General features: G+C 38.7%; 1 protein-coding gene across 9 annotated transcripts in view; it reads right to left on the bottom strand.

The window, feature by feature from the left end:
* Positions 1-17,521, bottom strand: part of CLASP1 (cytoplasmic linker associated protein 1) — a 275,488-nt gene that overhangs the window by 81,130 nt on the left and 176,837 nt on the right. For 6 of the 9 annotated variants that reach the window (XM_040228932.1, XM_040228936.1, XM_040228933.1 and 3 more), the window contains 2 exons: positions 5,885-5,992; positions 1,361-1,528 (listed from right to left, as the gene is read on the bottom strand). In XM_040228932.1, the coding sequence (XP_040084866.1) occupies positions 1,361-1,528; positions 5,885-5,992 (276 nt within the window). Of the gene's footprint in view, positions 1-1,360; positions 1,529-3,531; positions 3,559-5,884; positions 5,993-17,062; positions 17,087-17,521 lie in introns of all 9 variants that reach the window. The other 3 variants (XM_040228931.1, XM_040228937.1, XM_040228935.1) reach the window with 2 other exon arrangements.

Raw genomic sequence — 17,521 nt, 5'->3', positions numbered from 1 at the left:
TTGTCCTGCCCCCATCTCCCACCTACCCTGTCAAAAACCTCAGCTACCGTCAGAGGAATCACCAGAGGCCCCAGGGTACACGATGCTCCCTCTTGTCTGACTGCTTCTGCACAGTGTCCTCTCTACCTGAGGATACCATTCTCCTCATCTCCCCGCCATACCTCTCACCACCTTATACCTCATCGAAACACAACTTTCTCTGGGAAGCCTGCCTTGGAAGGAAATCTGGGAGGAGTGGGGCAGACAAGGGCCCCAGGACATTCCTGTTCTATGGCCCAGAGCACCCGCCAGAATACCTGTCAAATGGTCTCACATTTTTGCCTCTAAGACCACAAGCTCTTTGAAGTCACAAGTTGAATCTATTACATTTCTCTTCTAATTAAAAGGTCTCACAATGTTCCCAATACATCATAGTAAACATTCATGTAAAAGTTGTTGGTAAGATAAACGAATAAAGGAGACAGATAAGCCAACAGGACTAAAAATTATAGTGCTCTGATTTCACATTAGTAGGTTTTCACTCTTAGAAAGGAGGTGAAAATATGAGTCTGAACACAGATTTTTCACAAAATGTTACAAAAGACTTCTAACTTTTTTATTAAGAAGGTAGCATACAAGTTAGCTGTTAATAGAGTAAGAGGCTGTTAAGCTGCTGAGAGTCATTCATATACACTCTGTTCTACACACTATTACAAAGAAACTAAATACTCCAACACAAAATAGTTTTTCTCTTTTTGATGTTTATGTTTGAACAATATTATGGCAAAAGTAACTACACATATTCTTTGATGGTAAGTTTCACTAGTTAGGTTAGAGAAGATCAAAATCAAAATAAATGTGTACCCTGCATGCGTGCATGTTCAGTCACTTCAGTTGTGACCAATTCCCTGCAACCCAGTGGACTGCAGTCTGCTAGGCTCCTCTGTCCATGGGATTCTCCAGGCAAGGATACTGGAGTGGGTTGCCATGCCCTTCTCCAGAGGTGGACCCTACAAATTGCTTTTGAAAATTTACATAGGTTAATGGCTACTTAGTGCTATTCAGTGAAAGAAAAAGCAGCACTGCTCGTAACTGGGAAGAAAAAATCCTGCCCATTCTCCCAATTTTAAGGTTTTACAAAATGATTCTCAAACATAAAAGCCTAAAATGGTGTGATTCTTTCCCATGACTTTGTAGGTAAACCCCACATATTTTTTAGTCATAAATGAAAACTAAACATGCTGCATTCTGTAAAAAGCACACACTGAAATGTCTTTTTAATACAGACAAAATGACATCCTCAGTTCAAAAATAGTTATTTCCTACAGGAAACTTACGACCAGGTTGGGAATGGTGTTTCAAGGCCTTTGAGAATTCTTACCTAATCCTATGCGGTTTGGACTTGTTTCTCGACTACATCCCTGACTCCTGGGAATCTTGCTTCGTTTTTCTGAAGAGGGTGTCACAGGTGGGCCTCTTGAGGAACCCCCAGCAAGGCCACTATAACCACTTCCCAACAATTTCCCTGGGGAACTGGATCGGCTGCCAGCTAAAAGTAAACCAAAACAAAATTGAATAATGAACGTAAATCAAGAAATAAGTTACAGTAATTTCAGAAGTCACTTTACACAGCAGTTTCGATCAAATACCAAGAGAACTTTGTGTAAAAATAGCTTCCTAGTTGATAATATAACTAATATTTTTTAAAAATGAAGGAGCATAAAAGAACATCAAATTATCATAAATATTTACACAGAAGAAGGAATGATGGAATTCTACAAAAACGACTGCCAAATTTCTGATTCAAAAGAACAAGCTCAGGTTCAGAACAAAAAGTCTCCCTATTCTATAACAAATTTCTACCAATAATCACAAAGGTGTTTATTAAATAATTGTTTTGCTTCCTAAAGGAGTGGATATGTTAAAAATGGCTGAAAGAATAGAAATATAACAAAAATTTCTTAAACATTAATGGAGGAAAATGGATCTAAGACTCCATTAATGTAACAAATGGAAAAGGGGGCAGAAATATGGTAAACAAAAATCACAAAATAAAATGGTAGTAATAATCTCAAACATATTAGTAATTATAATAAATGTGACCTGATTACATTTATCTATTAAAAGACAGAGATTCCTGGGTTGGTTTAAAAAAACTGAAATGAAATTCAACTGCATGTTGCTTATAAGAGACAACATACATAAAACAAAACAAGAAAATAGAATAAAACACTGAACTTCAAAAAGAAAAGAATTATCCTTAAAGATATAATAATCATGAAACTTCATGCTACAAGTAACATAGCCCTGAGATATAAAATGATAAAAATACAGAGAGAAATTGGAAAGACCATAATTACTTACATACCTCTCAGAAAGACTAATATCAATAAAAGATTAACATACTAGTCATAAAATGACAGAGCAGTCAAAACCATATGGATATGCATAAACATACCTCTCCATACATACAAACGTACAGTCCAACAAACAGATGGACATTCGCTTGTACATTTCCATAAACACTATGTACTGAGTCTCAAAGGAAGGCTCAAAAACCCTACAAAGGTAGAAATTCTGCAGAATACATTCTGTAATGTGTATGCAGTAAAATGAGAAATCAAAAACATGGGGAAGGCGGCAGCAGGAGGGATAAACTTGGAGAGATCGGGATTGACAGACACACACTACTATATATAAAATAGACAACTAATTTAGGACCTACTGTACTAGCACAGGGAACTCTACTCAGTACTCGTAATGACCTATATGGGAAAAGATTCTAAAAATAAAAGTAGATATATGCATACATATAACAGATTCCCTTTTCTGTACATCTGAAACTAACACAATGTTGTAAATCAACTATACTCCAATAAAAGTTAACAAACAAAAATCAAAAAAACACAACCCATAATACATAGTTAGCAATTTTTAAAAATGGCTAAGTGACTAGATACTTATACAACCATTTCTTGTAAAACAAAATTCTTTCTTAAAGCAAACAGCAAATCTTTAAGGATCAGACCAATACACCCAAATGGCAGTCATTAACTTAGGTAGATCTTCCTGTTAAGTACAGAAGGCAACAAAATCCACAAATGTCAAGCACACATTATTATGCAGAAGAATAGAATGATCCAGAGAGTAAAAACCTTTGAAATAAAACTTACCTGGAAATTGCACGCACACGCCCCTCCATAATTCAAATGAAACACCAAGATGACCACTTACAAAAATTAGTACTTTTTAATGACTTAACTACAATTTAAGTGAAATTCATTATAAAAATTATCAATACACATTATCATGAAGAACCTATTTTAGGATCTATTAATTTTGCCCATAAAATTGGAGCACACAAATTATTAGGCTGTATAAAAAGAGAAAAGAAATCCATTTCAAACTCTAGAATTTGAACATACAGAAAAAATGGAGAAAGATTAAGCTCATAATAAAGAGAGAAATTAATACTGTGCGAGGCACATGGGGTGAGGGAAAATGCAAAAAACAAAACAAAACAAAAAAACAGCAAGAAGAAAGATGTCTTACCACCAGCAGGATTAGCAGATCTGGATCCTGGGTTATGAGAGCAGACCAAAGGACAGGCAAAAAGTGGATTAAAAGACACAATACAGAGGTCAGCATGCAACATAGCACAAATGGGTCTGTTTACAAACACATTAGCAAAAGCTGTTTTTCCTAGGTCTTGTTCCTCCTAGTTTACTTCTGTACTTGTTTTTATTTTATACACATCATACTGTACTAGCATTTATTTTGTATCTGTCCATGAAACATGGACAGAACCTACCCTGTGCCAGGCACAGTGCAGGCAGATGAGATACAGGGAAGACTGAGAGAGTGCCGGGCCCCGTGGGGGGCACCTGCTCTCTAGCTCTGAGCAGCCCAGCAGAAGTGATGGCATCTTTTTTTTTCTTACTTTTTTTTTTTTTTTGGCCACCATGCACGGCATGCAGGATCTTAGTTCCCTGACCATGGCCCCTGCAGTGAGTATGGAACCACTGGAACACCAGGGAAGTGCCAGAAAGTGACTTACCATCTGTGTTCTATACCACTGTACATGGTGCTCACCATAGGAAGGGCTCCATAAACATCAACAAAGTGAAAGAAACTGCTGCTACCTAGTTTCATCTTAACAATGTCTAATGCCAAATTCTTCAGTATTTAAATACTAATCCTCACATAGTTAAATCCTCAGCTATTTAAAATATGCTGTTGCCCTAAATCTAATATTAATGAAATCTACTTACTCTTAAAGCGGAACTATGAATGCTAGTATATCTACATTTGTAAAATATACAGATGTGTTCATATTTACCTCCTATTAAAATAATTTTTAAAAAATATCTGATTTATATACATAAGTTTAAGGTCCAGGCTTGATCATTTGCTGTGTTGTCTCTTTCCTGTGAGTGGAATTTGGGGAATAAAATAAAACTGAAGAGTTAAACTGGGTCCCCAATGCAAGGTACAATATTTTTATAACACTGAAAAATTATAGCTCTGTCATCTCCCACTACAGAAGGGACTTTATTTTCGACACCCCTTAACCAGCGAGGGGCAGGAACCCCTGCAGAGACCAATGCCAATGAATAGCAGACATAAAAAAACATAAAAAACACTGTTCAACTCTTTCCACGAAAGAAAATAAACTTGTGCAGCTAAAGGGTTGACATTTTTTTAATTCAACTGAATTCAAACATATTGACCTATTCTCTGAGTCCTAAACATTTTCTGTCAAGAAAAATTTCCTTGTGATGAGATATGAGTCTTGTGACCTGAGTATTTATCTATCTGTGACTCCAGGCATCACTAGAGTTCAAAAGAACAACCAGAGCCAGGGTATTACTCCCTAAGCAGAAGTTTCTGGACTACACCTGCACAACTTATGTTGTATTGCATGGTGTAAGACACTAAAAGCATGGGCTTCTGTATCAGACAAGCCTGGGTTGTGTAGCCTCCCAATAATATGACTGACTTTGCACTTTTTTTTCAGAAAGAAAATAAAAGCTTGTTTCAACATAAGGACCCTTAATTATCAAAGGGACCTGAGAAAGTACCTAAATTCAGGAGGAGCTGAGAAAGAACTTCTAAGCATCTATGAGAGGAACTAAGGATTGGCTGCTGACTAGCCACTCTCTACACAAGCCAGGCAGACACCATCAGCTGATGAGCGCAGTGCTGAGGGAAGGGCAGCCTTCCTCAGGCATGGTTGCCCTGCCCAGGAGGACCCTGACACCCGCTCCACTCCATGTGCACAGACAGGGAAGCCTGTGGGGCCAGGAAGAGAGACATCAGGACTGGATCCTGGATGAGGATACGCTCATCCCATGCATGGGTGCTCTCACGGGTGATGCTAAGAATCAAGTGGCTTGACATATACATAGAAGCAATAATGGAAGCGAGGGCAGCTGAGCAAAAGCAAGAGCCCACACTGGCAGGAAGAGAGGAGCAGGGTGACGTGTTAGCACAGCGGGCTAGGGGGAGCTCTGAATGGATTTACTTCTTGCCACTGGAAAGAGACCTCAGTGTGAGCAGTCACCTCCTGGGTGCTGTTCTTAAATTACATCAGGAGTCCTCATCAACAGCAAAACGGGTCATAGCCCAAACACGTTTCAACTTGAAAGGCTTGAGGGGAAGAAGAGAAACTACATTTCACTGCTTACAAAATTTAAACAGAACGTAAGTCGCTTGGAAAGGAGACACAGGTGGGCACTGGAATACTCCATTCTGCAAACTTATCCAACATACATAAAGATCATTCAGTGTCTTAGCGTCACCAAAATGTGTTTTTCCTCTAAAGTCGATAAAAATAATACAAATTTCCAACTGCAGAAGTTGGATAAAACTAAGATAAACAGACAGCATAAAATATACTTCTTACGCTGGGACTGCGAGACCACTTTGGCGCGACTGCGGCCCCGACTGTCGGAAGGTGTAGAGGCGACGTTGGTGGCACTCCCGGAGCTCTGTCGTCGCGTGCGGATCCGACCTGGAGGACACAGCAAACACAGTGCTTCCATAATGTTTCCAGTAAGTGCGACCCACTCAGAAAAGCACCCAGACTGCAAACAAGGGGCATGGGCTGAGTCACCTCCAGGGGAGCAGGTCTCCCCATGTGTGGTCTTGACACGCACATGTGCACTGGTCTGTATACAGATTCTATAGACATGTCAGAAACTCCCCAGAGGTACTCATGCACCTATCAGGTGCTTTTGTTTCAACTATTTCAGCATATTCTATATTCACAGTCACTTGAATAATTTTTCCACAATTTTTAAAAATGAAATTCTCTCTGTTTATTGTCTACATAATCTGTCATATTTCCAAAAGCAGAAAAGAATATTAGCTGTCATCTTCATAAAAATACTATAGGGGGAAAAAAGAGTAAATGGAAAACAAACAAACAAAAAATCTTCTTAACCCGGCAATCAACAAAAACTAAAGCATCCTGGATGATAAATATTGTCTTGATAAATAGCATTAAACTTCTATTTTAAAGCATGTATGCCAGCAAGTTTCTAGGTTACAAAAGATGAAGTTTATTAAAAGGATCAATATTAGGAGTACCTAGAAAAATGACCTAAAAATAATGCAATGTCATAAGTATTTATCAAAAAAATTTGACACTGTAGGTAAAGCAATGTGTTAATGCCAATTATTAAAGCATGAAACAATATAAAAATCAATCATTGATGGTAAGAGTAGAATGATTAAAAATTAATTTTTAAATTCAGGGATTCTTTGTTTTCAAAGGGACACAAAATGCTTGACTTCCATAATTCAATCAGAATATCAAACTGATAGGGAAAACACAAAACAATCTCAGCTCCCACTGGCTTCTTATGTTGTTCAAAAGCACATCTACCTCAACAACTGAGAAAACCTGCAGAAAGGCAATATAGGAAAACAAATTCGAAAGCTTGAAAAAGGTCCAAGAAATGAAGGTAAGGAGCAATAAAAGAAAGCATGACACTTAATTTTAAAAAAAAGAAAAGAAGAAAGCTAGAAAGAATCAATGACTTTTAAGAGGAACTGAATGAAAGACCTAAAAATTCTAGAATCTATATTAAAATTAGTATCGATGGGTCTGGTGGAGAAAGTAAAGTTCCATGTTGTAAAGAACAATACTGCATAGGAACCTAGAATGCCAGGTCCATGAATCAAGGTAAACTGGATGTAGATAAGCAGGAGATGGCAGGAGGGAACATCAACATCTTTATGAAACCAATGAACTAAAATGAATAGGAATGGGTGAATTTAACTCTGATGACCATTACATCTACTACTGTGGGCAAGAATACTTTAGAAGAAATAGAGTAGCCCTCAAAGTCAACAGAAGAGATCAAAATGCAGTACTTGGGTGCAGACTCAAAAACAACAGAATGATGCTGGTTTGTTTCCAAGGAAAACCATTCAGCGTCACAGTAATACAAGTCTATGCCCCAACCACTAATTCCAAAGAAGCTGAAGTCCAATGGTTCTATGAAGAGCTACAAGACCTTCTAGAACTAACACCCCAAAAAGATGTTTTTTTCATCATAGTCAATTGGAATAGAAAAGTAGGATGTTCAGAGATACCTGGAATAACAGGCAAGTTTGCCCTTGGAGTACAAAATGAAGCAGGTCAAAGGCTAACAAGAGAGGTTTTGCCAAGAGAATGCACTGGTCATAGCGAACACCCTCTTTCAACACGAGAGATGACTCTACACATGGCTACCACCAGATGGTCAATGCAGAAATCAGACTGACTATATTCTTTGCAGTTGAATATGGAGAAGCTCTCTCTACACAGTCAGCAGAAACAAGACCTGGAGCTGACTGTGCCTCAGATTATGAGCTCCTTATTGCAAATTTCAGGTTTAAATTGAACAAAGTAAAAAAAAAAACCCACTAGACCATTCACGTATGACCTAAATCAAATTCCTTATGATTATACAGTAGGAGTGACAAATAGATTCAAGGAATTAGATCTGAAAGAGTGCCTGAAGAACTATGGACAGACGTTTATAATACTGTACAGGAATTACAGTATTAACAGTTTTGTGGTGACCAAAACCATCCCAAAGAAAAAGAAATGCAAGAAGGCAAAATGGTCATCTGACAAGGCCTTACATATAGTGAGAAAAGAAGAAACGAAAAGCAAAGCAGTAAGGAGAAAATATCCCCTGGAGAAGGGAATGGCAACCCATTCCAGTATTCTTGCCTGGAGAATTCCATGGACAGAGGCGCATGGTGGGCTACAGTCCATGGGGTCAAGAGAGTTGGACATGACTGAGCAACTGACACAAGGGCAGGCTATATCCAACTGAATGCAGAGTTCCAGAGAATAGTAAGGAGAAGTAAGAAAGCCTTCTTAACTGAACAATGCAAAGAAAGAGAGGAAAATAATAGAATCAGGAAGACTAGAGATCTTTTTAAGAAAATTAGAGATACTAAGGGAACACTTCATGCAAAGATGGGCACAATAAAGGACAGAAACAGAAGTAAAAGAGATTAAGAGGAGGGAGATGGCAGAGATGCGCAGAAGAGCTATACAAAAAACCTCTTAATAACCTGGATAACCATGATGGTGTGGTCATTCACCTAGAGCCAGACATCCTGCAGTGTGAACTGGGCCTTAGGAAGCATTACCAGGAACAAAGCTAGTGGAGGTGATGGAATTCCAGTTGAGCTATTTCAAATCCTAAAAGATGATGATGTTAAAGTGCTGCACTCAACATGCCAGCAAATTTGGAAAACTCAGCAATGTCCACAGGACTGGAAAAGGTCAGTTTTCATTCCAATCCCAAAGAAAGGCAATGCCAAAGAATGTTCAAACTACTATATAGCTGCACTCAGTTCACATGTTGGCAAAGTAATGCTCAAAATTTTCAAGTTAGGCTTCAACACTATGTGAACTGAAGAATTCCAGATGTTCAAGCTGGATTTAGAAAAGGCAGAGGAACCAGAGATCAAATTGCCAAAATCCACTGTATTATAGAAGAAGCGAGGGAATTCTAGAAAAACATCTACTTCTGCTTTATTGACTACATTTAGAAAGCCTTTCACTGTATAGATCACAACAAACTGTAAAATTCTTAAAAGAGTTGGGAATACCAGAGTACCTTACCTGACTTCTGAGAAACCTGTATGCAGGTCAAGAAGCAATAGTTAGAACCAGACATGGAACAATGGACTGGTTCCAAATTGCGAAAGGAGCACATCAAGGGTGTATATTATCACCCCGCTCATTTAATTTATATGCAGAGTACATCATGCAAAATGCTGGGCTGGATGAAGCTCAAGCTGGAATCAAGACTGCCAGGAGAAATATTAATAACCTCAGATATGCAGATGGTACCACTCTAATGGCAAAAAGCAAAGAGGAACTAAAAAGCCTCTTAATGAGGTTGAAAAGAGGAGAGAGAAAAAGCTGGCTTAAAACCCAACATTCAAAAAACAAAGACCATGGTATCTGGTCCCATCGCTTCATGGAAAAAAGACGGGAAAAAAGTGGAGCTAAGTGGCATATTTTATTTTCCTGGGCTCCAGACTCACTGTGGACGTTGACTGCAGGCAGCCATGAAATTAAAACATGATTGCTCCTTGGAAGAAAAGCTGCAACAAACCTAGACAGTGTATTAAAAAGCAGAGATTATCACTTTGCCAAAGGTCCGTATAGTCAAAGCTATGATTTTTTCAGTAGTCATGTATGGATATGAGATTTGTTCCATAAAGAAGGTTGAGTGCCTAAGAACTGATGCCTTTCAAATTGTGGTGCTGGAGAAGACTCTTGAGAGTCCCTTGGAGAGCAAGGAGATCAAACCAGTCAATCCTAAATGAAATCAACCCTGAGTATTCATTAGAAGGACTGACGCTGAAGCTGAAGCTCCAATACTTTGGCCACCTGATGCGAAGAGCAGACTCACTGGAAAAGACCCAAAAGATTGAAGGCAGGAGAGGGGACTGACAGATGATGAGATGGTTGGATGGTATCAACTGACTCAATGGACATGAGTCTGAGCAAATTCTGGGAGAGAGTGAAGGACAAGGACACCTGGCATGCTGCAGTCCATGGGGCTGCAAAGAGTCAGACATGAGTTAGTGACTGAACAACAACATATCACTATGAACCACACATATGTGAACTCAAAATCCTCATACCAGCATACAAACTAATTATTCCCACTTTACATAAGGAAACAGAGAAGCATGGGGATTAATTCCTTTATCCAATGGTTTAGATTCCCATGCATGGCTGGCTGGCTGACCTAAGAGTTAGTCTCCTAAGGAAGTCACCAAGCTATATCCAGGGAGTCACCAAAGCAAACTGAAGATGAAAAACAGCTGAATTTACTTTTTTGTTTAAATTTTTATAAAATACTTAGACCACAAAATATTTTTTAAATAAGCATCCACACCCATTCAGTTAAGAAAATAAAAATCTTCTGTATCCTTAGCCTCAACCTGCAACATTTTTGGTAACCTGAGCTGAAACCCAGTGTTCATCATTCCATTTATATTTTTAATATACATGGTTTATAACCAAGAAATAGACGGCATTATCTTACATATTTTAAATGTAACTTTATCATAGGGCACACATATTTTCCCAAAACTGACGGTTTGGCTCAACATTTGTGAGGTCACTTATGGAAGTGATTGTTCTTCCAATTAAAGGGGAGATCCACTTAACTTTTTCCATATGGCTATGCAACCCCTTTCTCACTAATGTGAAAAGCCACCTATGTTCCTTATGAAGCACTTGTATATATGTATGGCTCCGTTTCTTCACTGTCGAGTCTGCCCTATTAGTCCGGGTGTCCATTCTGTGCGACGTACACTACTATGAGCGGCTTTTCAAAACCACCTTCTAAACTGGTTGGGCAAATCAAGCCACTTTTCCCTTCAGCCTTTTGCTCTCTTGCATATGCATCTGAACATGCAATAAATAGGGTGAAAATCTGACTAGAATTGTGGAACCTGGGATTAATTTTTTTGGGGAAAGACAGCTTTATGATATCAATCTTTCCATTTGTTACTGTTTTCTCTATATCACTTTCTTCAGTGTTTTCCTATAAAGCTTTATAATTTTTTCCAAAAGCTTTACCCAATTTTGTAGACTTCCTCAAAGGTGCCTTATTTTTATTATACAGAATATAGTTTATTAAATTATATTTCCTAACTTGTTCACAAACAAGAATACAACCACTGTATTTTGATCTTAACTCTAGGAATCTTGCTAAACTTTTATTAATTCTACCCATTTATATGTGGATTATTTGGCATTATCTAAATAGAAAACCACCTTCAAATGAGACTTCTGTTCCCCTCCTCAAACTCTACCCTTTGATTACTTTACCTGCTGTTTTGGAACACACAGCACAATGCTAAAAAGGAGTACAAAGGAGGACAAAGTTTTGTTATCTTGAGCCACAGTTTTTTGTGTTTGTTTTTTTTTAATTCTGGAATTTCATAAAAATTATATTTCAACAAGTTAAGAAAACTCATTCCTAATTGCTAAGAATTTGTCAAAAATGTGTTTTTTAAATTAAATTATTAAATACTTTATCTTCACCTTCTGATATTATTCTCCTGGATGTACTGAGCTGCTCAGTACATTCATTTGAATGTTCAGTACATATATTTGAATGTTCAAAGCTATAAGGTTTAAAAGTATTTTTTTTTTAAAGGAAGTATTTAGCCTGGGCTAAACCTCTTACTTGGAGAAGGCGATGGCATCCCACTCCAGTACTTGTCTTTCCAAGTTTTTATTTCTTTAAATATCCAGACAACAAAATGGTTTCTTTTCTTGGAACTTTATGGGAACTCTGTAAGATCTATACTGAAGTTGAGTTCTTCTGATGAGGATCTATGTTTGCTTCTGCTAGTGTCCTATGGAGACAAGCAATTCACAGCCACTTTAAACTGACTTATCTATTTGGATTTTTCAGATAACAAAAAGTAGCATAAATTCAGAGCAAAAATCTGCATGAAGACCCAATTTATGGTTGCAGATTTTCAGGGAAGATTACTTTCCCTGCTCCACCCAGTAACTGAGGTTCCAATGGGTGAATTCCCTCACCCTCTTCTATTTAGCAGAGTTAACCTCTTGTTCACCAGTGATGACATAGGTCTTGGGTGGGTTCGGGCTTACTTTCTGTCACTCCATGCCCCAGCGCTCACAGCAATGCCCCAGGTCTCCAGGATTCAGTCAAAACCTCAAGATGCAAACCAGCATTGGCTCTCATCTCCCAGGGTTTCTGCTCTTGCTAAAGCATGCAGATGTGTGGCTTCACTGCGAGGACTGATCTGGTCTCGGTTGGGAAGATCATTTAGACTACTAAATTCTGCATACTGCTAAACATACAAGTTTCTCATTTCTTTTAATCATTTAAGTATAGCAACTTTATATTATATAAAAGACCCTTAAGTCTTAAAGAGATTAATTATGTTTTTATTCTTTTGCTTTGTTGTTTATCCCTCATCACAGACGTAATTTTGGACTATGAGCTCATACTTGGCATACTTTAATCTGTGAGACCCCTAAGAAACCAGATTTGAGAGTGGCTTTCTCTGTAGAAGTTCAGTGTTTGCTACTGTCAGGCATCCTTGGGAGCTGTAAATGCAGACCATTTTAATCCATCAGGTTGGGGTTTCCAGATAACACAGGTAAGATAAACTGAAAGCACAACTTGTGTGAGAAGAAAGTTTAGTTACAAATTAGAGAAGACTGGTTTTTGCTTTGCTTGGGACAAAGTCAAGGAAGAGATCATGTCAGTTTGAAGATAAAAAGGTTTTTTTCCCCCAAACCCACATTTCATGGATATACAGTACTGTTAAAATGCTGTCTTAGCGATAACTCTCAACTCTCACCAAGGTAATTACATGAGAAACCTCAGAGCACCCTTAAAATCAGTTTTTGGAAGTTTAAAGGGCCTCTGTTGTATTGTACTCAGATATATATATATATAAAACTATCCATGACATGGTTAGATAGCAGCACCGACTCCATGGACATGCATTTGAGCAAACTCCAGAAGACACAGGACAGGGAAATCTAGCGTGCTGCAGTTCACGAGGTTGCAAAAAGTCAGACGTGACTTAGCAACTTAACAATAACAACAAGAAGTATATTTCCTTTATTGGAAGAGGTTTAGTTTCAATAATTAATTTGGCAATATTACTAAAAATGCCTGCATATGTTTTAAAGAGATGATATAAAATACTCTATAGTCTTTAGGAAAGATAAAGTCTACTCAATGAACAAACAGTAAAAATATACTTCAGTTCTATACCATGACCTGTTAATGACATATTCATTCATACTGTGTTTTGACAAAGACAGAAAGAAGATGTGGGGAAAAAAAAAAAAAAAGCCAGCAAAAGTAAAAGATACTGAAATGGGATATTAGGGGGAAAAATTCTGGAAGGAGAGAAGAGAGGCATTTAGAGAATGCATGTATCTAGAGAAAAGCAGATCCATAGGAAAACAGAAACCCAGAGGAGAAGTGGAGCCTTTGACTTTTGTGGAAGGAGGATCGAAGAACACCTGTATATCATGGCCTTTTAATGGTGCTGCTGAAAACTGCTTCCAGTCACACCGCCATTCTTTTAGAAAAGCCCTCAGGACAGGAAATGAACCGTGTACTGGTTTAACTTGGAAGCATGGTTCTCCCACTTTCAACTTAGCCGAAGACAGTTAAAAATCATTCGACAGCCTCCCATCATACGGGTCTCTGTGCTCCTGCCTGAGCTCCACATGGAGATGTGAGAATGCAAAGGCCTTCACGTAAATCTCACTCTTGAGCTGGGGACCTCTAGGCCCACAAGCTGCTTCACACTCACTGGCTGGGGCACAAAACACTTGACTGCACTCACACGTGGCATTTATGAAAGTTGGAAAGCTGAGTCTTGTAAATTTGCTACCTCTAAGTATCCCTCTACAAAAATAACTTTCATCATATTTTTTAAAGATAAAAGTAAAAGAAGTTTAACACTTTCATTTCTATATATAGGCACATTTTTTCATTGTACAAAAAGGTTAATCACTTAAAATTGCTTGGATAAATATTCAGCAATACCAAGTGTTTTATTTCCCAGTAAAATGGAATTAAAATCTAAGTTTCTTTTAATAAAATAGAACTAAAATCTAAAATCTTTTCCTAAAGAGCAGACAAGGCTGCAGAGTCTTTTTTAAATCATGTAATCTTAATGAAAATCACCAATAGTTAAGCATGGCCGTTGACCATATAATAACATTTAATAACATATGATAACTTATTCTCTGAAACCATCAGTTAAGTCATCAGTATCCACAGGGCACTGAAGTTTTTTTTTTAAGTATTTTAACTCTTCATTTTAAGTTATTTTGGAAAAAAATATGAATAATACATTTCCTGAACCCAGCAGTTAAATTAAAAAAAAAAAAAAAAAAGCAAGCGATAAGAAGATGAGAATCATTCATTTTCTTCACAAGCTGAGTATCTGCAGGGGCCTCTGTGCCTGCGGGGACTGTTCCAGGGCCTGCTGGGGATGTGCTAGTCCACAGATGCTCAAGGCCCACAGCTGCCTCCACATCCGCAGATCAGCTGAGTGCAGACCGTGCAGGACTGCATGCTTACTGAAAACAATCCACCTACAAGTGGGCCCACACGCTGCAAACCCATGTTGTTCAAGGGTCAGTGGTGATTGATTATAAACTCTCTCACAAATGCCAAAACAGATAATATCCAAATCCTCCAAGTCACTGAACATAACACACTGAAAGATGACCTGGAAATAAACTTTTGTTCAAAAGCTGAGCTTTGAGTTCTTCACAAAAAACATTTTTCTGATTAGTTGTAAATGTCAGGATAGCTACTTCATGTGTGCGATAAGGAACCTCCAGAGAATATTTTTCTCAATCACTGTAACGAGGGAGTCACCAGGCTTCAAATGTATTGTCTGAATTTTGAATTCAGAGCTTCCAACTACCGATTTAAGTTTCTGCCTCCTGACGCAAGTTATCTAGTGCTTGTCCTAAGAGCTACCATAACAGACAGTAATATAGTCAACGCACATATTAACAAATCTTCAAAAGACTCAAAATGATCCTAAAAATTCAGACAGGAAACTCTTGACAAGATGCTAAGTGATGTTCGCTGTGTATGGAGCTTTTCTAAGCAGCCTGCTAAATTTCACAGCTGAAGCAGAGAGAAATGACAGTTGAAAGGGCTCCCAAGGCCTCTATTTTCCATCTCATCATCACACAAGGCTGGAAGCTCTGACCAGCCAGCGCTGTGACAGCCTGGATGGCCCTGGGACCAAAGCCAATGCACATGGGATTCTGGCTAATTCTGAATTCTGTATGATTAAGGGCCCACAGATCATCCTCCACTTTCCTACCAGAAGGAGAACCAGAAAAAGACTTCTTGTCCTCAGCTTCCAGCAAGCAACCCTCTGACCTTACCCTGAACAGGTAAAAGAAAACTAAAGGTAAAAGAAACTGAAGGGAAAAAAAAAAAGTGTAAAATCTCTACTGCTGGGTGGAATAACAAGCTGACTTCTATTCTCTCATAGAGGGATATGAAATCAACCAGGGCGCTCTGCAAAAAATGTGGAAATTCCCACGTCATGTCTCTAACTTTCCGTCTCATCGGCATTATTATTGTATCCTACCCTATTCCCTATCCATCTAGGCTGAAGAAATACTTAAGATGTTTTCTTGGAGAAAAAGAAATATAAAATAACTTGTTTCAACTAAAAAATGGAAGAAAACCACACCTAGCCTCAGTCTTCTATCACAAATGGTGGGCTTAGCGTGACACAGGCCTTTTGTCCATTTTTTTAGTTTGGAAACTTCTCATTTCAAAAGCTTATCCAACTCTAAGAACCATCAGTGGAGCTTGCTGAAAATTCAGGTTCCTTGCTTGTTCCAAACTTAATCAGAATTTTCAAGGGGCAGCACCTAGGACTCTGCTCTTGTAAGCAAGATTCCAGGAGATTTTTATGATGAGATAAAATTGAAGAACACTGATCTTCAGACTATATGTCTTTTAAAAATTTCATTTGAATTTTTCCTTTGTGAGTTTCTTAGAAAGTATTATATGAATTAAAAGCACTGTGAGCTGCACATCTCGAGATAAAACCCAATCTACTCTGCTGGCTGGCCTTTAGAGGGGCTAAATGTAACACAGAAACTTAATCTAGCAGCTCTTCATTGTTAAATCACCATCCTGAGGGTTGCTGAATCTAAGCCATTACCTTACGCAAATGAGATAACTATATTTCAATTTTCTGAAACATCATGCTTACTATCTAGAGACTTTGCAAAGCTGATCATGTCTATCACGTACTAATCAAAGACCTGTACTGACAGGAAGAGCTCCCTCCAAAATTCAAAAGAATCAGAAAGAGCCTCTTGAGATCAACACAAAGAGAAAACAATGTGGATGTGGGGATGTGTATTTCTTCCACCAGTTAATACTCCTGTGTGTCTCAGATAACACAGCACAGAGAAGGCATTTAACCCAGGCAGATGAGTGGATGAATGAGAGTAAATGAACGAATGGGGCTGGCATCAGTGGGACAAACAGAAACAGTATCATATAATTCAGTAGCTTCCGGGGAGAGAAAAGAATTTTTTTTCTAACGTCTAGAAATTACCTACTAAAAAATCTTTACCAGTCTTCAACCTGCATTGCCAATTGACACTGAAACTTATGTTTGTAAGAGGAAAGGTCAATCCTGAAAGGCCCACAAAAGCACAAAGTGAAGAGAAGGAATCAAGTGGAGGTGGTGCTTCAGGAGTGACAAAACCTGAGATGAGTCACCTACGAGGTCACAGGGATGCTCCTCCCAGTGTGGGCTCAGAGTGACACGCTATGGATAGCACACTGGAGCCCAAATCCACAAGCACAACGACGGAACAGGAAAGGAGGGGAGCGTTCAGGTAGAGGGAAGGCAAGACCCAGTGGAGACAGGAGGAGGAGGAGTGGAGGGAAGCGCGTGCAACGTGTCATGCAGGGACCCCAGAGAGGGCAAGGGCACCAGGCAACACTCGTGGGGACACACCTCGTCACAGAGACAAACCGCTTACCCTCCGCTTTAGTGGCAGTACCATCTTTAAGCAAATTAAAAAAACAAGGGAAGGGATAACAGGGAACAGTTAGTAACATCAAAAAAATTAAAAAGCAGAATGTTATTATTAGCTACCAAAAAAGCAAAAGTACAATTTAAAATAAAATTAAAAGGGAAACAAGTTCAACAGCAAAGCACAGTCTGAAGCAAGTAAGTGTACCTTCTATTGAAATCAGCTTAGGAGAATGTGCTTTTTGCCTTCAGAAAACACCACACGAAAGCACAACCCAGGGTCAGGCCTTGGATGATGGACTGTGTTTTTGATTTGGCCAGCCTCATCCTCCTTGGGCTTCCCTGGTGGTTCAGTTGGTAAAGAATCCACCCGCAATGCGGCAGACCTGGGTTCGATCCCTGGGTTGGGAAAATCCCCTGGAAAAGGGAAAGGCTACCCACTCCAGTATTCTGGCCTGGAGAATTC

Source organism: Oryx dammah, unplaced genomic scaffold, assembly GCF_014754425.2.
Source record: "Oryx dammah isolate SB20612 unplaced genomic scaffold, SCBI_Odam_1.1 HiC_scaffold_27, whole genome shotgun sequence".
In the NCBI taxonomy this organism is placed as follows: domain Eukaryota; kingdom Metazoa; phylum Chordata; class Mammalia; order Artiodactyla; family Bovidae; genus Oryx; species Oryx dammah.
Note: the sequence above shows the minus strand (reverse complement) of the source record. Positions and strands in the feature narration are given on the sequence as shown.